The 24,263-nt window shown below is 46.5% G+C and overlaps 1 protein-coding gene across 15 annotated transcripts in view; it reads left to right on the top strand.

Annotated features, from left to right (window-relative positions):
* BLTP1 (bridge-like lipid transfer protein family member 1) overlaps nucleotides 1–24,263 on the top strand; it is a 2,102,388-nt gene that overhangs the window by 660,560 nt on the left and 1,417,565 nt on the right. For all 15 annotated transcript variants that reach the window (XM_078676841.1, XM_078676840.1, XM_078676839.1 and 12 more), the window contains 2 exons: nucleotides 8,139–8,289; nucleotides 10,988–11,140. In XM_078676841.1, the coding sequence (XP_078532967.1) occupies nucleotides 8,139–8,289; nucleotides 10,988–11,140 (304 nt within the window). The remainder of the gene's footprint in view (nucleotides 1–8,138; nucleotides 8,290–10,987; nucleotides 11,141–24,263) is intronic.

Here is a 24,263-nt window from a genome sequence, read left to right as displayed (position 1 = left end):
TCCTGCATGCCCATCAGCCATACATGTGGTTTACAGTAGGCCACAAGCATTTTCAGTTTACCGGGCTTCCTTTTGGCCTTACCAGCGCCCTTTTGGTGTTAATCAATTTGATGGCAGTGGTCAAGCACATCTGCGCATGTTAGGGGTGCCAGTTTTTCCCTATCTTGAAGACTGGCTGCTGAAGTCTGGCTCACCCCAGGCTATAGCAGACCTTCTGCATTCGCTAGGGTTCACAATCAACATACCGGAGTCACACAAGATTCCCTCTCAGAGACTCCCTTTCATCGGGAGCTGTTCTTGACACACTGCAGTTTCGGGCTAATCCTCCTGAGCTGCAAGTTATTAGAATATAAGAATATTCAGGCTTTGATACCGATGTTCCAGCCTCCATCCAGTGTTTTGGTGAGACTGACTCTAAGGCTGCAGGTCCTCATGTTCTCCTGCAACCTGATTGTGACAATGCCAGATGGCAGATGCAGGCTCTCTCTCTCTGATATGGTCCAGACCTCGGAGGGAACTGCAAAGGACCTTCAGTGGTGGCTAATGAACTGTGATTGGGTCAAAGGCAGACTCCTCTCCCTTCCCCAACCAGATTTCACAGTAGTGACAGATGAAAGAATGAATGAATACACACTTGTATAGCGCATGGCTATCACAAGGGCATCCCATTTCTTCCTGTGAGCACCAATCAAGACACCACTGATCAAGGAAAGAGAAAAGTCTTCAACTGGTTCCTGAATCTAAGATCGTCAGATTCAAGACGAATGAAATCTGGGAGCTGATTCCAAAATTTTGCTGAGTTATAAGAAAACAGCCGGCCACCAGTCCGTGCCCGTTTGATCCTGGGGACTGCAAGCAATTGCTTATTATTAGATCTTAAGTCCTCTTAGCGCATTATAATTGCACCATGGACTGAATCAGGGAAGGACCATTACCAGAGATAGACTTATGGACAATGCACATGGCCTTGAACCTGATTCTTTCCTGAACAGGGAGCCAGTGCAGCCAACCAAGCACCAGCTTAGCGGACTTACGTTTCGGGATATCCAACAAAAGACGGACCACGCAATTCTGGGCAATCTGTAATCTCTTAATAGTTCCCTGTGGCGCACCCAAGTGGACTGCTTTTGCGTAGTCCAGCCGAGACAAAATGAGGGCTTGAAGCACCATCCGCCTGGCATCAAATTGGAACAAGGGAAGAATCTTACGTATCCGCCTAAGAAAGTCATAACAGACACCAACAATGGCACCATTTAACTTAAGAAAGGACAGATCAATCCATTCAGATACCTTTGTAAGGCAAGCAGCTAAGCCCGGCTCAAATTTATCATGCCTACTAAGAGACACCACCAATTGGGTGTCATCAGCATAAGTAAAATATGGATTCCCCAAGGAAGTACCACCTCCGCCAAAGGCTTCATGTAGATGTTAAACATGGTGGGACTCGATGACGATCCCTGGGGAACTCCATACTGTATAGGCATCTGCTTCGAGAGTGCTCCTTCGTCAAAGACCGCGAAAGATCTGTCTGCTACTCCCACCTCCCTGAGTCTTTGGATCAGGATATGATGATTCACAGTGTTGAAGGCTACTCTGAGATCTAATTAAATAATAGCAGCACAGCCTCCGTCATCCACAATCTTTCTTGACTCTTCTACCACAACAAGAAGGGCGGTCTCCGTCCCTTGATGACGCCTACGCCGGTCTGAGTGGGATGGAAATAGTTATTTTCCTCAAGATGGACTGCCAATAAGGAATTCACATATTTTTCTGTTATCTTACTGATTCCTGGCAGTAAAGAGATGGGACGATAATTGGCCCAATCCTCCGGATCTAAATTGCTCTTTTTCAAGAGGACTTTAACTCTTGCTTGTTTCCAAGGGGGGGAACCTGACCCATTGTAAGGGAAGTATTAATTACGTCCTGCATAACTGGGCAAATTGTCTCTGAGACCAAATTAAGGATAGCCGGGGGGGGGGGGGCAGGATCTGCCTGAGATCCTGATTTTAACCTCTTCAGGAAATCCTGTAGTAAAGAGAGGGTGATGGGAGGAAATTCTTCCAGCAAATCTTGTTGTAGAGGCAATGAGATATTTGTGTCTGAAATCTTATGCTGGAAACTAGAGTAGATGTTATGAACTTTGGTAGAAAAAAAGTTTGCTATCTTCTCACAACGCTTTAGAGCATTCTCACCATCAATAGGGGGACTAGGGGGGTAAGAAGAGCTTTCAAAATATTAAAAATCTCACGAGGGGAATTAGATGCTGAGGTGATTTTTCCATGATAATAGCTGGCCTGGGCAGCTTCGATTTCCTTTTTATAGAGCTTGATAGCTTCTCTATATTTACCCTTACTTACTTCTGTAAAATCCTTCCTCCATTTCCTTTCAGATTGTTTAAGCTGTCTGAAAGAATGAGTATACCAAACTTTCTTATTCGAACCTACTCGATGGCATAATTCCTTCTTAGGGAGAACTACGTCAAGGAAAGACTTTAGCCAATTATTAAAATTCCTATACGCCATCAAGGGATCAGAATGGGGAGCAGGAATGGAATCCGCAAGAATAGTCACCCAACTTTCCACTGAAAGTTTAGACCGTATACGGCCATATTTTTTTGTCCTGGCAAATGGCTGTAATGACTCTTGAGGGGTCCAAATAAAAGATAGTAAAAAATTATCAGACCAAGGCACCGCAATGGACTCAGCCAAAATAATGTTTGTAAGATTTGTTAATAGAGGATCCAGCAAATGTCTCAAGTTATGAGTAGGGCCGGTCACTATTTGTTTAAATTGAAACGTTTCTAAGCATTCAATGAGGTCCTGCACAGGAGAAGCGCCACAATCATCAAAATGTAAATTCAGATCACCCATGATGGAAAAAATTGGAGGAAAGACACGCCCCATTGGTAGCTACATCTGGGAGATCTTTACAAAAGTTACCCAGCGCTGCCGGGGAATGATAAATAAGAATCCCTGAGAAGGTACAGGTCGGAGAGAAGCTGATGCCAAACGAAAGACACTCACAATCAGATAAATGGCCACTAGTGGCTCTACATCTATAAACATCTTTATAAATAATAGCAATTCCATTGGCACGGTCTTGTCTAAAAATCGCATAATTAGAAGGAAGAGCTTGAACTATGTCCGCATCAGAATCCTTGTTGGTCCAAGTTTCTGTCAGGAAAAGGGCATCAGGGCTCCTTTCTTCGAGAAGAAGGTGAATTTGACTGGAATGTTTTTGAAGTGAACGACAGTTAAGTAATAACATGGAAATGGATTTTGTTTTACCCTTACCGCTAGTCAAAGGGGGAGTAACAAGGGAGGACTTGAAATTGTAGTTGCACACAGGGCAACATGTATTCTCCTCCTCTAAAGACAAACTATGTGCACACTCACTCCTATTCTCACCTTTAATTCTGAAGAACTGCTCACTATCATAGCCATACTTGTCTGAAGAGAGTCGGGCAGTGGTTCCAGCCCCTGGCCCCGTGCTTGCGCGGACGGGCGCAGACGGGCTTTCCTTGGGTGCGCCCGCTGCGCGGAAGCGGCATCAGTGTGTTTTAAAGCAGATAATGCGTGCGTGAGTGCGCGTCAGCAGAACAAAACTAGAGCACCAATTTGACTTTCCCCAAAACAAAGCAGAAGTTCCCCTGGAGCCTTCAACCAGCTCAAAGTGCCCCCAACAATGATTATGGAATAGGATGCAAAAATATTGAGCAGATTTAAAAACACAATCACAACAATATTTTAAAAGAAACACTATTTTCAAAGAAACACTATTTTAAAAGAAACTCTTGCTTTTGACCAGAATCCGAGCGGGAGAAAAGTGCCACAGCGCGGCCACGTCATCGGCGTGTTTTAAAGCCGATAATGTGTGCGTGAGTGCGCGTCGGCAGAAAAAAAACTAGAGCACCAACTTGACTTTCCCCAAAATAAATCAGAAGTTCCCCAGGAGCCTTCAACCAGCTCAAAGTGCCCCTAACAATGATTATAGAATAGGATGCGAAAATATTGAGCAGATTTAAAAACACAGTCAACAATATTTTTAAAAAAAAGACTATTTTCAAAGAAACACTATTTTAAAAGAAACTCTCGCTTCTGACCAGAATCAGAGCGGGAGAAAAGTGCCACTCCTGGGATTGGGCGGCCTCCTTTGAGAGGTGGAGATCAGAGGATGCTGCTCTCCGGCAGAATCCAGACTCCACATCACATGCTGTAGCTCAGTGCAATCTAACTGTCATTAAAATACTTTCTCCCCTCCATCAAGGGAAGGTTAGTGCAGGTGTTCACACACAGCACCACTGCCATGTGGTGCTGCAACAAACAGGGCAGGGTGGGGGTTGTGGACTTCTGTCAAGAGGCCCTGCATCTGTTGACATGGCTGGAACAGGAGGGCTTTTCCCTGGTGGTTTAACACCTGGCAGGTTCTCTGAATGCCAGAGCAGGCAAGCTCAGTCGTCGATGCCTAGTTGATCACAAATGGTGTCTCCTCCCGCAAGTGGCACATGGTCTCTTTAAGCAGTGTAGACAGCCTTGGTTAGGTTTGTTTACCTCTGCCGAGAGCACGCAAAGTCAGCAGTTTTGTGCGCGGGAGTTTCCAAGGTGGCTCTCACTCAGAGACGCTTTTCGTCTAGGCTGGAGCTCAGGCCTCCTGTACACCTTTCTACCCATACCACTACTGCCCAGAGTTCTCAAGAAGATCAGGAACAACCGGGCTCCAGACGTGGCACGGAGAGTCTGGTATCCTGAGCTTCTGAACATGAGTGTCGATCCTCCGATCAGGCTGCCCCTTTGGAAGGATCTTCTGTCGTAGCAGCAGGGAAGGGTCCTCCAACCGAATCTGTCAGCTCTCTGCCTTCTTGCGTAGAGATTGAGCGGTGGCAGTTGATAGCTTTCGACCTTCCTCCTGAAGTCTGCAGTGTTATTCTAACAGCCAAGCGTCCCTCCACCAAGGCTGTATACACCTGCTGTTGGAAGTGATTTGTCTCATTGTACAGAAAAGTCAATTTGCCTACTTTCTGATATTTTTCTTTTTATTCTTACTCTTGCCCAGCAGGGCTCTCCTTTGGGCACTATGAAAGGTTATCTTTCTGCTCTGCTATCTTGCGGCTGCCTGACCAACCCTCTTTATTTAAGTCCCTATTGTGAATAAATAGATTTTTGAAAGGCCTTGTACACATCTTCCCCCCTTCTTTTATCATCCCTCAGTTGGGCCTTAATTTGGTCCTCACATTCTTGACCTGTGCTCCTTTCGAGCCTCTTCATGATTGTCCTCTCAGGCTGCTCACCATCAAAAGAGCCTTTCTGGTGGCAATTACATCGGCCCTGAGGGTGAGTGAGCTGCAGGCTTTATCTTACCAGCCTCCATTCTTCACTGTTTATCCGGATAAACGAGTGCTTCACATTAGGCCCTCTTGCCGGCATAAATTGATGACACCATTTATTTGAGCCAATCTCTCACCTTGCCCACCTTCTACACTTCTCCACATCCCTATAAGGAATACGAGCGACTCCACCTCTGCACCCAAAAAAAGCATTGTCATTCTACTTTGACCACACATGAGAATTCCTGGTGGATGGCCAACTCTTTGTGGGGTATGTTGGTGTGAAGAAAGGTCAGGCCACCTACCAGCACAGGGATACTGCTCCCGAAAAATCTTCAACATCCAGTCAGACACCTGGGGAAATTAAAAGGTAAGGAATCTATGGCTAATATGGTACAAATTTACCCAGGGCCTGGATGTTAAGTGTGACTAGTGTACTTTAGCACCTATTGTAGCATCCACTGCAGAGGCAGGGCAGTATCCTGACTGTAGCAGTGTAAGCACTACAATTCGACCTACCAAAATAAACCTTTTTTAAAACGTCAATACCTCGCTTTTAAGTCACCGATATGTAGGCCTCACAGCCCACAAGTGAGGGTGAATGGTATATGAAAGTAGGACACAGCAGAAATGTAATGTTGACATATCCTTACAGTCACTAGCACCCAAAAGCTATTTTTCATTGTGGCAGGGCTAGTGGTCCTATATAGTAAACCAGAGTACAGATTAAAATCCTAATACTGTATCTCAGGAATGGGGCAAGCTAGAAAAAGGAAGTGGAGGAGTCATTCCCATCTATTAGGTAGTGCCAAGCATAAAGTGCCAGGCACCTCCAGCCACCCACTTCAGAACACTGCTGGACCTGAGGAAGAAGAGAAGAGGATTACTGTAACTGACTTGAGAGAGGCCCTGAAGGGCTCACACCAATAGACCATGCCTTTCCCCACCGCATTTTGCTTGAAAGCACTGTCGGTAAACTTTCATATCTGTACTAGGGCCAATCTGGATGCCAACAGTAGATGCAAAATTAACTTCCCCATTGGAAAGGTGAAGTGTAAGTTATTTTCTCCTTGGTCTCCCAATAATATCAACGCTTGAAGCGATAGGGAAATTCCTGTTATGGAACTAATGCGTGACTAAATCTTGTTTAAATACATTTGGGTGTTGATCCAGGGCCACCTTGCATGGAGCAATGTGCTTCCCTCTTCGCAACCTTTCAAAACAATGTTTGGGCCCCCCAAACATTGCGTCTAATCGTTTAGTGGGATGGAGAGTACTACCTGGTCTAGAGTTTATAGGCATTCTTTCTTTCCCGTGAGCGTATGGAGGATTTGATAACCTTCTTACACACGTTGTAATGGGACTTTGGTAATTGCTGCTTCTTCTTGTACTGATGGCTTGTTGTCTGGTTTGTGATTCATGTCTTAAGCTGGAAGAATCTGGGCTGCTTGAATGTAGGCGCTTATGTTTGAAAATCCAAAGATCCGCCTCCTGTAACACAGATTAGTGTGGCTTCTCTATATCCTTTTTTAAACTTTTCTGAATATTTCATTAAGAAATCAGGGATCTGTGTTTAATTGTTATTGTCGATTAACTAAAATCAGTGAAGTAATTTACGAAAGAAAATAAAAGATAATCGGGGATCTGGGTATATTTATTGGCACTCCTTTCATTTGTATCTCATGGTTGCTAAATGGAGCGGTTTCGAAAGTGTTTCTTCCCCTCTTTGGATTTCCCTTTGGTTTTCTCACCAATTCCCTTTTTTCTCAGTGTGGCTTTTTCGGTATGGGCAGGGGTTTTTCAGGCATGTTGGTATATGTTGCTTTAAAACTGTGTCTGTAACTCATTGCAGGGCTTGAGGCTTGTACAGGCTGAACCCATTCAAAGTGCAGACCGCCTTGAACTATTGATGCTCCGACACAGTTTTTTTACTTACTCGTCACTGTTCTTTAATGTATTTAACATAAGTGACTGTTACTGTGGACAGTGATATTTTGCTGGCTGACTATAGAGGTCTAATTGTGGCTTTCTCAAAAGTCTAAAAGAATATGTAGCCTAAATAACAGGAAGCCCACTTCAACAAGTTACAAGGTGTGCAGGCTAGAACCTGCTTTATATCTTATGAAGCTCATGATTATTTGCCCCTAAATAATTTTCTTCTCCCCAGCCCACCAAACCATTGTACAGCTCCATGTAGCTCCCTACAGTGATGACATTGGTTGTTTCCTGCAGCCTCCGCTATGGCCAAAGTATAACACCACGGGATGAATGCTGGCAAGCCAGACATGGCTGTCCAACACACCAACAGAGACTCAACAGCAAAAATGATTGGAGCATACAGGACGGATGGGGAGCACACAGGATGCATCTTTGTTCATGCACTGGCCACTTCCGTTGTAGGCTCCATCCATTCTAGAATGAGTTTGTCCCCCCCTCCATCTTTTTGTTTCCTCAACAGATTTGATGGTTGAAATTACATTCTAAAAAATATTTTAGTGTTTTGTCTCCTTTCCTATTAATCGGAAATGAAGAAGGGTATCTGTAAGGTTCAAGTAAATATTCTAAGGTAAGTTAACCATGACTGAGAATAATTGGAGGTTCATATATTCTCCTCTCCATTTCTTCTTTTGCTAAATGAGAAAAAAAGCTCGTAGTCTATTCTGATAGTAGGTGCTGCTATGTTGTGCAGCTGATCATCATGCAGCAGGTTCCTTTGCAGTAAAGTTTGTGTGATGTAAGTACCATTACAAATGTACATATATACAAATAGCTTCATTATGACTAACAAAATTCTAATACCTGTTTTTTTAAACAGACATTTAAACCTCCTGAGCACAGCTACTCCTGCTGTTGGTGCTTGGCTTGTTCCAGTTGATCAGATGAAATCTTCCTTAAATAAATTGGAGACAGAAGGCACTTTAAGAATTTGTGCTGTCATGGGCTGCATTATGACTGAAGCCTTGGAGGTCAGTGAACAACAGATACTCAGGCTAAATGAGCCTATTGTATTTAGCATGAAGTGATGCATTCCCCGTGTTGTACTAACGCACAATATTTGTTAGCAGTGGTGGTTGTAAGGAAAGTTAGATGTTTTCAATTACACAAAGTGTCTGTTGTCTTTATGTGCAATTTGTTATCCTGATAGCTCCTATAAACAATGTCTTCGTGTATTGAAAAACAGTTTTGTACATAGATCTAAAGATTATCAATTTCTTGTTCTTAACATATAGCGCTTGTAGGTTTTAGGACTCCCGTTTGACCACTAATCTCTAAAACATCCTATTATCCATACATTGTTCCACATCACAATTGTCAGTCAGTCAAAAATCTTTATTTCGATAAATGAATATCAAAAAAAGGCACGGTACAAAAAGAAATATGCAATGACAGTAAAAACAGACATTATACAATATTAAAAAATATTAAAAAGCCCACGGCATATTTACAAAAAGACAGACAACAAGAAGTAAAAAAAATATTAAAATCATCACTAAATTCATAAGAATTTCATCATAAAATATTTAAAAATTATCATTCCTCCAACAGCCTAATTCCTGATATAAAGTGCTGTTTTAACCAGTAAAGTGCAAGGTATAAAGCATCGAAACCATGTGACCAATTACCCATTCCCCATAAGTCTTTTCTTTGTGCGCACCGCACACACTAAATAATTGCCTACATGAGAGACAATGCTGGGGTTATTTAATAACTGCAGATAGAGAAGTGCTGGTCTAACTTGCAGAAACCCTGCCTTTTTAAGAATTGGCACAAGGTATTTCCTCCTTTCAACTATGAAGTGCCCACAAAACATGGTGATGTGCATTGTATCTTGAATAGAAAAACTATCACAAGAACAAGGTGAAAATTCATCTGGTTTACACCACGTTGTATTCTGACCTAATATCAGGTGAATCATGTTTAGGCGAAAACGAGTTAATAAAAACCTATGAAAAGGGTGGTTAACCAGAGTAAGATAAAATTCTGGGCCAGGCGGATTTGCAACCAAAAGGAGCGCTCTAACAGATGGTTTTGGAGCTCCTTTTCCTCTCTTATTAGGGACAACCTCATATGCATATCATTTTTAATTTTAACAATATCGTTCCGGGATATTGACTCCGGTGAGGAAAAGAGGTTAAGTCTACCCAGGGCGCTGAAGCCATTTTTTATATAATTTAACCACTTGATTTTGTAGGCATTATCAAGTGAGAGACAGTCTTTCAGGATGGCCTGATTTAAAGATAGTTCATTATTTAGCCAAATTTTAAGCCACATGATTAAAGGGGCCACTCGGATTTTGTCCGTTATAAAATCGGCCCCAAGCTCAGAATGAACGGAGTAAGAAGGGGTAGACTGGGGCACAGACAGGACTGATCTGAAAAATGTATTTTCGGAAACTTGAAGACAGTCTATCGGTCCGTAGCCCCATAGGGAGCAGCCATAGGTGGCAACAGACAGGCACTTAGCATTGTAAATTGCCATAAGGGCTGAAATTGGCCTAGCCCCCAGCCTTCTGCTAAAACTTAAAATGCCAGAGGATGATCTTACTAGGGCACTATTTCGGTTTCTTATTTGAGGGCCCCAACTTCCCCTGTCTTCAAAAGTGACCCCCAAATATGGGAATGTCGATACTCTTTGCACTTCTGCTTTACTGCAGTAGAAAGTTTTAGCTTTCTTACAGCGTGCGCCTTTACCCACTATCATCACTTGTGACTTTTTGGCATTTAATTTAAAATCTAGTGAGGTCATAAAGAGGCCAAACGCGTCTAATAACCGCTGAAGCCCTAGCCCTGTGCGAGACAGAAGCACAGCGTCATCCGCGTATAGGAGGACAGGAACACAAGTCTCCCCGATACGCGGTATGTCTGGTGTTGCTGTCTTTAGTTCAGATTCGAGGGCATTGATGTAAACTGTGAAGAGCAGGGGTGCCAGAATGCACCCCTGTCTCACCCCTCTCTTGGACTTAAAACGACTAGTTCACAATTAATTTCACTTCATTTTAGACCCTTTCACCTCTACCTGTGTGACTAGTCACTTTTGCTTTGTTTTTCTACCTGTTACACTGTTTTGGAAGGAGAAGTTGCCCACAACCTGAATCATTTTAGAAATGCTGCTGAGACTCCCATAAGTAATGGCATGTGCATTAATCATCTAGTAACAACGCAGCAAGTCTATTCAGTGGCTCAATGAGTGGCCTAATTTCATAGAGATTGCACGAACGTGCAAGACAACATTTCTGCTTTGTTATTGGCAAAAAATACCTTCTTTAATAATAATTTGTTTTGGCATATGCATAATACATGATAATTTTCAGTTTTGGCCTCTTTAGTTGTCAGATCCTATTGAGTACCAAGGTAAAGTTTTGACTGGTATGGATGGACTGGTCAGCGAAGACAAAAACCTTTTGACGCAAAAAAAATCTGGAAAATAATTTACCAAAATCTTTCTCGAATTAGCATTGTAGGTGACTAAGTGGTTATGCACACTTAAGGTGGGATTTATAGAAACACATGCATGCTTGCATTGTTTCCTGGATGTAGGGCCTACCACGGTCGAATTTGAAATCTTAAGCTTGACAGCTGATAGTCAAGCCGGAATGTTTTTGGCTCTGTGAATGATTTATTTTACTGAACGCACTATAGCTGTTTGTGTATCTTTTTCTTTCAGAATAAAAGTCTTCATTTTCCTTTGAGAAGTAAATACAACAGGCTGACTAAACAGGCTCGCTTTCTCCAGGACAACCCGTCCTGCTTGCTTTGTAATCTGCTGCATCACTATTTGCACCAAGCCAATTACTCCATTATTGAAGATGCTACCATGGTGAGTTACAAGTTACCCTTTGAAATGCGAGCCCACTATTTGAAAATAGAAGAATTGGATGCTATTTTCACATGGGTTTGTTTTTTGTCTTTATAGCGAAATTCACCATGCCATGATTTATTGCTCTGTTAGTAACTCTTTGTGTTTTATTAGTGATTTGCTAAATGTAAAGCTGTTCATCCATTCATTTTCCCATATAGAATGAACAGTTTTTCCAGATGATTTGCCAACTACGCACTAACCTTTGACTCCAAATAGTTGGCATTCCACGCCGGTAATCTTAATTTTTTTCAATGCACCTGAGTCTGTCCCAGGGATTGGAAGATATATCTTTATTTTCTCCTTTTTTCACCGTTTTGGCCTGTTCCTTGCTGTAAATGATAAATTCCCGGGGGCAAACCAAGTAGGGATTGGAAATACCAGTAGTCCGTTTACGACTCTAATATTGCTGTATGTAATGTTTGGATCCTCCTACTCTGGAGCCTAGATAGCCTATCAGAACATACCTGCCAAAGCCTTCATGGGACCAGAAGCACAGAAGGTCACACAGGACGCCAGTAATGGGACACATTTGTGGCTTGATACAGCACCCACCAAGTTGACCCACTGCAAGTGAAGTTATCTTAAGCTTGTTTGCTTGCTTTGTCTATGGCCTACCAAAGACTTGTTTTGGGCACTATTAAAGGCTATTTGATGACTCATTTGGCTCTTTTGTGGTTGTCGGATTAGCCTTCTTTAGTTAACTTACCTGTTGTGGTGAGACTTTTGAACGGTTTGAAGCATTTGTTTCCACAAAAGCCCTTTGTGGTGCAACTGTGGGAGTCTCTTTCTGTTAACCCAAGTTATACAACAATGTTTCCAAATAAGTTGGTGTTGAGGACCCAAGCTGTTTTTTCTGCCGAAAGCTCTCACACTATTTAATGTCAGACAGGCTATCACCTTCCCAGCATTTTTTGCTCCACCTCATCCCTCTAAAGAGAAAGAGAGCCTCTATTGTTTGAACCAAAATAGGGCACTAAGCTTTTACATAGATTGCACCAAAGAACATAGGGTTGCCGATCAGCTCTCTATGGGGTTTTCCAAGGCAAAGACGGGCAAGGTAGTGCAAACACGTACCATCTCCCGAGGGATGTTTCTCTGCATTTACACACCTTGTATGAAGCAGCCCTCAGAAGTCTTACTGACTCGTTCCATCAGGGCTAGAACGAATGCAATACTTCGGCGAATGGGGTGCCTGTCCTTGACATTTTTCAGACAGTTAAGTGGGAATCCATACATACGTTCACAAAGCACTGCTATCTTGGCAATCAGTCCCATCAAGAGGATCCCAGTAGGTCCTGCAGGACATTTTGCCTGGGCAGGTTCACAGACCTCCTGGGGAGGTACTGCTATGGTATTTATTCACAATGTGAGAAGTTGGCCTGATGTGCAGTGTTCACTATTCTAGTGATCACTATATATCAGTCCAAACAACCCTTATTGATGATTGGTTGTAAGTCAACCTTATAGACCAGCTATCCTAGTAGCGTGGATACGAGCAGTCTAAGGCTAAGACTCTAGAGGGCGTGTTAAGCCAGCTGTTTCACCATCACATTACCCCTTGAACACCCAGTGAAAGGACACCACACAAGTGTTATGAAAATAAACAATGTATTTATTAGAATCACAACAACCCTGTACTCTTTATGAGGACAGGGTGCTAGGCACACAACAAAACTCTTACGAAAATACTTTTAAGTTAGCACGTTACACGAATGCCCGAGGGGCACGGAAAACCATATACACTAAAAGTGGAATGCGAATTACTAGCAGGTAAGTAACAGTTCTAATAGGCTTTGGAATCGCTAGGACTGGACTAGGGAATCGTTAGATTACTACTAGGAGGCCCAGGGGACTCGGGTGCAGAGTGTGCACTCTCACGCGGGATGCGGGACAAAGTCTATGGAGGCTAGAATTCACAAAGTTAGTGTTCACGGGCGAACCCGACCTGGTGGGAAGAAAACGACAGTGGATCCTGACCCTAGGATAGTGAGGCTATGCTGGGACACCGAAGTGCCGAAGTTACCTAGCCCAGGGGCTGCAGCTGCATAGGTCTGAAAAGACGTCGGGGATCTCGTTGCCGGACCAGGAGCCTGGAAGAAGGAAGTTGCTGGCAGGCGACCAGTGAAGGAAAGTTCGTTGGATCCAAGCCTGGATCGAGGAAGAAGAAACCTGAAAGCAGAGGGGACCAAGTTCTTGAATCACTAGCCAGTGATTAAGTGGGCACCAGGATGGCACCGGGCGAAGTCACCGCAGTCAGGTGAGTGGGCGCTGCTGGGCTCTGCAGTCTCTCGGACCAGGAGGCGTTGTCGGCGACCAGGATGGAGGTGCGAGCTGTCCCACGGAGGATGAAGTCGTTGGCGTCGAAGTTACCCAGGATTGGGCAACAAGCCTTGGCTAATTCAAGCCCACGCGGTGGACTCAAAATGGCGTCTTGAGTGGACCAGGAGGGTCCGGGGTGCTCCTCTTCTGGGAGGGAGCACGGGCCAGTCTGGAGCAACCAGACCAGCAGCAGAAATGTCGTCGGGCGTCGTCAGGTAGGCCACAAGCCAACGGGCTAGTAGCCAAACAACGCGGTGAGCAGCGGAAGGCAGAAGGGCCCCACGCAGATCGTGGAGATGCTGGGGGGCTGCTCTTCGGTGCTGGAGCTGCTCAGGGTGGGGGCTTCTCGGACCCCAAAGCACTCACCAGGAATTCACTCGGCGGGCTTGCTGGAAAGAAGTCGTGCAGTCTTGCAGATGGCCGGTCCCTTGAGGTCTCGTCGCACCCACGGTTCTCAGCTGGGCTGTAGAGGTGGGTAGAGGTCAGAGGTGCCAGGGAAGCCGGTTCTCGTCGAGCTGGGCAGTCGGATTCCGGAGGAAGGACTTGCAGCAGACCGCAGTGTTCTTAGATGGTGCCTGCGGATGCAGGGTGACTACTCCTTAGTCACAAGGGAGAAATCTTAGGAAGAAGTCTTGAGTTCCTTTCGCAGAAAGTAGTTTCAGGATTCAAAGATGATCTGATTTGGAAGGGGGCCAGTCTCTACCTTTATCCTGTAAAAAGGGGCTGGCACGCGACTAAGTCCTGCCCTATGGGTGGGACTAGGAGGGGGGTGGTTACACCCACTTCCTTGGCGGGCTTTTCCCCAGCACAGGGTCTGGAGTGACCCTGGAACTGGTTCAAGCCGGCCTATGCACAGTGAGCACCGGGGTGCTACTTGCAGTCACCTTCCTCTAAAGCCCTGCCTACCTACAATACACAAAACCCTGTCTGGGACGGTGCTGGCACCGCCCCTGGCAGGAAACCCTTTGTCCTTGTCTCCTGCTCTGGGAGGACTCCCAGCAGCAGGAGGGCAGACTTGTGTCTCGGTGGCAGCATCCATTTTGTGGATGCTAAGGCTCTGTCTGACTTTTAACCGGGTTATAGGTTACAGGCATGTCGTGTCCCTCTAGAAGGGTGGAATGCTAACCCCGTCGCCAGAATTGGCGAGGGGTTAGTATTCCAATTCGTATGACACCTTACTCGACATGTTTTGATAAAGCGATACCAGAGTTGGCATATAACCGCGAGGATTATAATGCACTTAAGAGTATATGGTATGCGATATCATGGAAACGGCTAAGGGATGGATCCCGAAAGCCGCAGACAGGCTCAGCTCATGCCAGAGCACCATCTCACACGATTCCAAGCACTCTGCCTCCAGGATTGTTAAGGCCTGCCATAGGAGTGACTGATAGGAGATCTGTGTGTCCATTTTAGGGTTAGATATAGGTATACTATATCTAAAGAAAAGGGTGATTACACCACCTTGCCCCAGCTGTCAAGCAGCCAGTTGTGTCAGATTTGGATGGCCAGCCACAGCCCCTGGTAGGCCCTGGGTACACCTATGCCCTGGGTACCTAAGGTACACTGTACAGGGACTGATAAGGTGACTCAGTATCCAATTTAGATATGTACCTAAGGTACATGGAATCCATTTTACAGAGAGAGCAGTAGGCCTGGGGCCCTGAATAGCAGGGTCCCAGGTCAACTAAGTCAGAAAACCAGCAAAACACCAGGCAAAAAGTTGGGGGCAACCATAGTCAGGGATCAACCTTCCTACATAACCCCCCCCCAAACGAAAGGAGATAAGGCTATCCTTGTCCAGGTAAGCCTATATTGCCTAAGTGGCCATTTAAGGAAGTACCAGCACTGGCATGGTTACCCCCTATGTCATGGTCCACTAAGCAATCCCTCACCCTAAGGGTGTCTGAGGGTCTCCACCATAGGGAATCTCTACCTGTGGTGTGTTTTGTCAAAGAAAAAGGCTGGTGCTGGAATGGAGTACTGAAGTGAGGCTCCACTAACTTGGGGCTCAGCTTCCTCCAATCATTTTCCACCATAGAGGCCTTTCTTTCCAAGACTGAGTTGTTTTGGGCTCTCAGGGTCAACCTCTGGCTACCTACAGCTGGAGGTTGGGTCCCTCTGTTTGGCTTACTGGAGGGACAGGTCAGGTCTGGGGCCCTCAGGTCCCAAGTTTGGCTGTGCCCAACAGTGTCCATCTGTGGGAGGTCCCTAACTACTTTTAAGGGGGATCCCTCAGGAGTGTGTTTTATTTTCACTTGGCTAGGACTACTAGCTTCAGTGCCCTTAATCTGCTGATTGGGAAATTCTTTTGGACAGGGGGCCCCTTGGGGTCCACCACTGGCCTCCCTGACCTCCACAGCCCTGGGCTGACTGAGGCAGGGTAGAGAGGGGCAGGTTACCTGCTCCAGACTGGGTCCCACCTTGGAAGGGTCCACTGACATCAGGGGTTCTGCCAGGCCAGGCCTGACTACCTCTGTGGCAGTTTCTTCACAAGGGGTCAGATCAGTTCCCTGAGGAGGCTGATCCTTTCCTAAAGTCTGGTGGGAGGGAGATTTCTCTTCCTCCTCAATACTCTCTGTCTGAGTGGAGTGATCCATGGTTTCAGGCTTCACAACACTGTCATCTGTCTGAGTTTGAGCTGTGGCCATCACAACTCTCCCAACCTTTTCAGGAGGGGGCTCAGTTTGGGTGTGGGCTGTGACCATCACAGCCTTGACAACCTGTTCTGGGAAGGAAGTTGTCTGAGATTGGGCTGTGACTGGCACAGCCCTCCTGACCTGTTCAGGGAGGATATCTTGGACTGGGGCTGTGGCTATCACTGCCCCACTAACCTTACCATGGATGTTTACCATTTTAGAATGGGTTTCTTGCTCTACTTCAGCCCAGGCTGAGAGCTCCAAATCATTCCCCAGTAGGCAATCTACAGGCAAGTTTGGTGACACTGCCACTCTCTTGTGGCCAGTGACACCTCCCCAGCTGAGATTGACCACTGCCATGGGATGATCTCTCTGTACTCCATCAATATTGGTCACCTGGTATGTGGCACCAGGTAAAAGTTGCCTTGAGGGGACTAGACTCTCAGTCACCATAGTGATGCTAGCCCCTGTATCTCTATAGGCCTCAACTTTTATACCATTGATGAGGGGCTCCTGTCTGTACTTGCCCAAAGTGTTGGGACAAGTTGTGAAGTTGGCAAACCCCATGCCAGTCTCACAGACAAGAGTATCTAAGTTTGGGGACCTGGTTAGGCCAGAGTCCCCAGGAACTCCCAAAGTAAATGCACCCAAATTCTTGGGGGCACTCCCACCACCTGGGGGATTACTACTAGTAGTAACAGGAGGTTTGGGAATGTTACTTGGGGGTATGTTTTCCTTATTGTTATTCTTTGGGCAACTGCTGTCAGTTTTTAAATGACCCACCTGTTTACAGGGATAACAATAAGGTTTCTTCTGGTTGTTGGAAGGATTCTGGGACCCACCCCCCTCAGAGGATTTTTGGGGCCCTGATGTGGTTTGATCTGAAGATTTATTCCCACCCTTCTCTTGAGGCTTGGTTGATTCCTTTTTCTGGTCACCACCTTGGTTCTTGGGCCTAATCCTGGTTCTGACCCATTTGTCTGCCCTCTTACCCAATTCTTGTGGAGAGGTCAGATCAGAGTCTACCAGGTGCTGGTGTAATAACTGGTTCTGACAATTATTTAAGACTTGCTCTCTCATAATTAGATTATACAATCCCTTGAAATCAGTAACCTTACTACCCAGTAGCCAGCCTTCCAAAGCCTTAGTGGCACAATCAACAAAGTCTGACCAGTCCTGAGACTGAGTTTTCTGGGTGTCTCTGAACAGCAACCTGTACTGCTCAGTGGTTAAGCCAAACCCATCAACCAGTGCATTTTTCAGGACCTGGTAATTGTTAGCATCCTCCACTCTTGTAGTGAGGAGCTTATCTCTACCTTTACCATCAAAGGAGAGCCACAGTATAGCTGCCCACTGACTCTGGGGAATGCCCTGCACAGTGCAGGCCCTCTCCAGAGCAGCCATCCATTTCTGGATGTCATCCCCTTGCTTAAAGGGGGGCACTATTTTAGTCAGGTGTTTAGTATCTAAACCCTTCTCTCTATCTCTTGGGAGATTGCTGCCACCAGTGGGAGCTAGCCCACTCATCTGCTGCTCTCTTGCCAGGGCAAGCTTCTCTTTGGCCAGGGCAATTTCTTCCCTTTCAATCCTCAGTTCAGCTTGTCTCATCCTAGCCTCATGCTCCCTTCTCTGAGGGGAAGTAAATCTCCTCTGTGGAGGATTCCTTCTCCCCTGAGAAGAGGCATTAGAGTGCAGAGATCTATTGGAGTCCCTAGAAAGAGATCTATCTCTCCTAACTCCAAGGTTAGGCCCACTTCGGGTTAGTACTGGGGGGCCCCCAGATCCTAGCCCAAGTAAGTCTAAGTTGGTCCTGGTTAGCCTTCTGACTACCTCAAGACCTTTGTCTACCTCATCCCCAGAGAGTACCTCCTGATCCCCCTCCTCAACTGCTGCATCAGTGTTGGGGAGGTCTGGATCCCCAGAGGTTCCCTCTAAGGCTGGCATACTCTCATGTAACTGAGAGAGCTTTCTGGCATCATATGTCTCTAAGAGACCTATCAGAAAGGGAAGGGTGGGGTTAGACCCCTGCTTCAGTTTCCTGGAGACACAGATTTGTCTCATCTCCTGAAAATTGAGAGCTGCATATCTTGAAGTGACCTGTGGAGGGTCAACACTGACCAGGGGAGTCTCAGTAGAGTCCCCCTGAGTCGACATGCTTTTCTAGTGAGGTGTAAGTGGTGCACTTACCTACACTATATGTTTGCCTACTGATCCCTTGCTAGAGTTGTAGTTTAGGGTGTGCTAGGCCCTAGGAGCTACAACAGCTGGTTCAGTAGAACTCAGAGTATTCTAAGCTAAGTTATAAGTACCTTTAGTACTTATGTGATCTTTCACAAGATATTCTTAGGGCATGTGTGGTAAAACAACAGCAAGCTCAAATCCCAACCGCTGCTCACCAATGTGAGAAGTTGGCCTGATGTGCAGTGTTCACTATTCTAGTGATCACTATATATCAGTCCAAACAACCCTTATTGATGATTGGTTGTAAGTCAACCTTATAGACCAGCTATCCTAGTAGCGTGGATACGAGCAGTCTAAGGCTAAGACTCTAGAGGGCGTGTTAAGCCAGCTGTTTCACCATCACATTACCCCTTGAACACCCAGTGAAAGGACACCACACAAGTGTTATGAAAATAAACAATGTATTTATTAGAATCACAACAACCCTGTACTCTTTATGAGGACAGGGTGCTAGGCACACAACAAAACTCTTACGAAAATACTTTTAAGTTAGCACGTTACACGAATGCCCGAGGGGCACGGAAAACCATATACACTAAAAGTGGAATGCGAATTACTAGCAGGTAAGTAACAGTTCTAATAGGCTTTGGAATCGCTAGGACTGGACTAGGGAATCGTTAGATTACTACTAGGAGGCCCAGGGGACTCGGGTGCAGAGTGTGCACTCTCACGCGGGATGCGGGACAAAGTCTATGGAGGCTAGAATTCACAAAGTTAGTGTTCACGGGCGAACCCGACCTGGTGGGAAGAAAACGACAGTGGATCCTGACCCTAGGATAGTGAGGCTATGCTGGGACACCGAAGTGCCGAAGTTACCTAGCCCAGGGGCTGCAGCTGCATAGGTCTGAAAAGACGTCGGGGATCTCGTTGCCGGACCAGGAGCCTGGAAGAAGGAAGTTGCTGGCAGGCGACCAGTGAAGGAAAGTTCGTTGGATCCAAGCCTGGATCGAGGAAGAAGAAACCTGAAAGCAGAGGGGACCAAGTTCTTGAATCACTAGCCAGTGATTAAGTGGGCACCAGGATGGCACCGGGCGAAGTCACCGCAGTCAGGTGAGTGGGCGCTGCTGGGCTCTGCAGTCTCTCGGACCAGGAGGCGTTGTCGGCGACCAGGATGGAGGTGCGAGCTGTCCCACGGAGGATGAAGTCGTTGGCGTCGAAGTTACCCAGGATTGGGCAACAAGCCTTGGCTAATTCAAGCCCACGCGGTGGACTCAAAATGGCGTCTTGAGTGGACCAGGAGGGTCCGGGGTGCTCCTCTTCTGGGAGGGAGCACGGGCCAGTCTGGAGCAACCAGACCAGCAGCAGAAATGTCGTCGGGCGTCGTCAGGTAGGCCACAAGCCAACGGGCTAGTAGCCAAACAACGCGGTGAGCAGCGGAAGGCAGAAGGGCCCCACGCAGATCGTGGAGATGCTGGGGGGCTGCTCTTCGGTGCTGGAGCTGCTCAGGGTGGGGGCTTCTCGGACCCCAAAGCACTCACCAGGAATTCACTCGGCGGGCTTGCTGGAAAGAAGTCGTGCAGTCTTGCAGATGGCCGGTCCCTTGAGGTCTCGTCGCACCCACGGTTCTCAGCTGGGCTGTAGAGGTGGGTAGAGGTCAGAGGTGCCAGGGAAGCCGGTTCTCGTCGAGCTGGGCAGTCGGATTCCGGAGGAAGGACTTGCAGCAGACCGCAGTGTTCTTAGATGGTGCCTGCGGATGCAGGGTGACTACTCCTTAGTCACAAGGGAGAAATCTTAGGAAGAAGTCTTGAGTTCCTTTCGCAGAAAGTAGTTTCAGGATTCAAAGATGATCTGATTTGGAAGGGGGCCAGTCTCTACCTTTATCCTGTAAAAAGGGGCTGGCACGCGACTAAGTCCTGCCCTATGGGTGGGACTAGGAGGGGGGTGGTTACACCCACTTCCTTGGCGGGCTTTTCCCCAGCACAGGGTCTGGAGTGACCCTGGAACTGGTTCAAGCCGGCCTATGCACAGTGAGCACCGGGGTGCTACTTGCAGTCACCTTCCTCTAAAGCCCTGCCTACCTACAATACACAAAACCCTGTCTGGGACGGTGCTGGCACCGCCCCTGGCAGGAAACCCTTTGTCCTTGTCTCCTGCTCTGGGAGGACTCCCAGCAGCAGGAGGGCAGACTTGTGTCTCGGTGGCAGCATCCATTTTGTGGATGCTAAGGCTCTGTCTGACTTTTAACCGGGTTATAGGTTACAGGCATGTCGTGTCCCTCTAGAAGGGTGGAATGCTAACCCCGTCGCCAGAATTGGCGAGGGGTTAGTATTCCAATTCGTATGACACCTTACTCGACATGTTTTGATAAAGCGATACCAGAGTTGGCATATAACCGCGAGGATTATAATGCACTTAAGAGTATATGGTATGCGATATCATGGAAACGGCTAAGGGATGGATCCCGAAAGCCGCAGACAGGCTCAGCTCATGCCAGAGCACCATCTCACACGATTCCAAGCACTCTGCCTCCAGGATTGTTAAGGCCTGCCATAGGAGTGACTGATAGGAGATCTGTGTGTCCATTTTAGGGTTAGATATAGGTATACTATATCTAAAGAAAAGGGTGATTACACCACCTTGCCCCAGCTGTCAAGCAGCCAGTTGTGTCAGATTTGGATGGCCAGCCACAGCCCCTGGTAGGCCCTGGGTACACCTATGCCCTGGGTACCTAAGGTACACTGTACAGGGACTGATAAGGTGACTCAGTATCCAATTTAGATATGTACCTAAGGTACATGGAATCCATTTTACAGAGAGAGCAGTAGGCCTGGGGCCCTGAATAGCAGGGTCCCAGGTCAACTAAGTCAGAAAACCAGCAAAACACCAGGCAAAAAGTTGGGGGCAACCATAGTCAGGGATCAACCTTCCTACACACAAGGTGTGCAATCTGTGGTTAGAAGTATCCATCGGAAGAACTAGTTTTGTGGCATGAGGAGCTGTATATACACATGCTGTGCATATTCCTGTCATCAAGTGTTAGACTTGGATGTGTACAACTTCTTTTTCTTCAAAGAAGTTTTTCAAGTCATGAGGTATAATGACTCCTCCTATGACTGGTAATGCGCATGGGCATCAGTTTCATTGTTACTTACCTTAAGTAAGGATTTTTCTAGTGACTACTCTATCTAACCACAGATTCCTTTCAGACCCTCCCACCTACCCGTTTTGTGAACAGTACTCTTATTTTTATCTAAAAAATTCTCAGTTTAGAGATCTTCACACTGGTTATGCAAATCTGCTGATTGGCTTTGCATCTGAGGGCACGTTCAACCTAAGATTGTAGCCGACAGCGTGCATGGGTGGCGCTTACATATGGCTCCATCCGTCACTTCCTCAGCAGAGTGACGTTGGCATGGAGCTGCACGACTTCACCTACTGGCCCTAGGACTACTACTTTAAAGTTTCCAGATTCTGTTTGGCGCCTGGTGAATATTTACAAGTTGAGGAATCTGCGGTTAGAGGAAGTATCCATCAGAAAGATAATTACCGAACTTAAGAAACTTGTTCTTTAGCATGCAGAAGCGTTTCAGCTTAATACATCAGATTATATGATTGCATTTAGATGTAATTATTAAGTAACAGTTTTTAAACATGAGTATGAAATATTAATTTTCCTCCCCAGCCCTGATGACAATACCAAGAGTTAATCAAGAGGCAAGTCAGTTGTCATCTGTACCCAATATATGGCCTAGATTATTTTTATAAATGGAGCAACATTATAGTTTGTTAAAATAATACACAAGGTTTTTGTAAAGCACACATCCTTAGCTCGTGTATTTGAAGTTGTTCTCATATTTTCTTTTGTAAATACTCATTATTAGTATTGTAAAAAACATTAACAGAAGAAGAGGCAATCCTACATGACATTAGCGGTGATAGAACAGAGATGTATACATGCAGTGATCTTTGACAACAGCTAAGATATATTGTGCTCAGGTGTAGAGTAAAACTACTTTAGGAGTTTACTTCGCTCAACAGCAAAGTGTTGTCCCTGATGATCTGTCCGATATAGAAGTGCCCAGTCAAAAACTGGGAAAAAATTAGGGTAGGTGGAGGGTATGCGGTGGCGGCTGTGACAAGGTGCGATACTATCTGTGCAAAGAGAGGCATTGGGTGCGGGAGCACGAGGCAGGTCTTCATATACACAGTGATTGTAGGCTGTGTGGCATGGACTGGGGCCTCTGGGCCTGGTGGAGGGTAATAATTGCTGGGGTGGAAGAGCTAGTTGTCTCATGGGGTCTGGTTAGATCGTCATTGCGGAAGTGTAGCAACTAGGCTGTCCATTGTGGAGAGATAGGTTGTCGACATATTTGTCAGACAGCTTTGTTTCCGAAGGCATCCTTCGCCGAAGCATCCCATTTGAACTTCGCCCCTCTTCATGCATCCACTGGAGCTGTCGTGGGTGAGCGCCAGTGCATTGTGAGTGCGTGTGTGCTTGGTGAGAAGCTGGGTGAGAGCAATGAACTGTCTGTACCTTATGCTGCTTTCTGCGTCTACCTTATGCTGCTTTCTGCGTTTGAATATCCCCAGGGAGCAAGCTTACCATGTCTCTATGCCTGGTAGTCCCTTGATACCTTACAGCGTGTCGTGTATTGTATGACCCCAGTAGGTTTGGGCTCTGACATAGGGGCAGGAGAACGGTGCCTCTGGGAAGGAGTGGCGCAACTGGAATGGGATTATGTACCTGCTGTGTAGAAGGAGAAATTGTACATTCTTGAAGCGTGAGTTGCGGGAGACCTTCTTTAGTAACTCTAGTGCTTGCTCCCACTCTTTGTCATGTAGTACTCTACCAAATGAGTCCTCCCGTTTTGTCGTAGTGCGGCGAGGGGAGTGATGGATAGATCTCCGATGGCTTTGTACAGCCGTAAGATCACGTGCCTCCATGATCCCATGGTTAATATGGTCTTGAGCAATGGGTGCACCTCCGGCTTACCCCTGACAGATCTCTAGGGTGAAGAATGTGTGCGCTAGTTGTCTGTGTAGGATAAACTGCCCCAGCGGAAGGCCACATTTGTCTGCCAGCTGGTCGAAGGGAAAAAAGCTGTCCCGCAGGTGAAGAGGTCACCCACTGTTCAACGTTAGGTCCATCCAGGCCCGCAGTACCCCTGCGGTGTAGTATTCCTGTCCCTGGGATAGGCCAATTAGGGGCAAACTTTGAGTGTAGAGCGGGGTCTCCCAGGAAAGACCATGCAGTCTGGACATGTACGTTCTTATCGGGGACACCTGGAGGGGCCAGGTCACATCAGGGTGTGCGCCCAGTAGAAGTAATCAGCGGAGTGCAGGCGCAGGGATGTCCGTAGGGGCCACGTGTCTCGTCCAAATAACGCCAGCTGTCCAGCAGACAGCCACTGAGGTTGTACAGCTAAGATGTATGCCTCAAAGGAGGGGGAAAGGGGGGGCGAGGCCCCCCCTCTTTTCCCCCGATCCGTTATCAATTGCAAATTTAGCCAAGGCTACTTTCCGCCGACTGGATCCCCAGATAAGCGTACAGAGAAGTGCATCAAGTTCTTTGACAAAAATAACGAGGCTGTATGATTGGGAGGGTTGTGAAGTACTATAAGAGGTGCAGCAGGACGATCATTTTCACTAAGGCGACCTTGCCAATTGACGCCAGGGGGAGAGTACACTAAAATTGTATCTGGGATCGGATGCCCGCAAGAACCCTACAAAGATTCCCTCATAGAGGTCGAGGGATGTATGGTACAGGTGGATTCCCAGGTATTGTGGCGCATGGTAGTGCCAGGCTATTCGGGTGTCACCACAGTACACCTTTGGTTAGGGGAAAACGGTGTTGCCGTTTTCAAAGGCGGTGTGCACTGTCGTACAAAGACCTGAGAGGTCTTACTCCATTATATTCATTTTCAATGACGATTACTCTAAAT

The sequence above is a fragment of the Lissotriton helveticus genome, chromosome 2_1 (assembly GCF_964261635.1).
Source record: "Lissotriton helveticus chromosome 2_1, aLisHel1.1, whole genome shotgun sequence".
In the NCBI taxonomy this organism is placed as follows: domain Eukaryota; kingdom Metazoa; phylum Chordata; class Amphibia; order Caudata; family Salamandridae; genus Lissotriton; species Lissotriton helveticus.
Note: the sequence above shows the minus strand (reverse complement) of the source record. Positions and strands in the feature narration are given on the sequence as shown.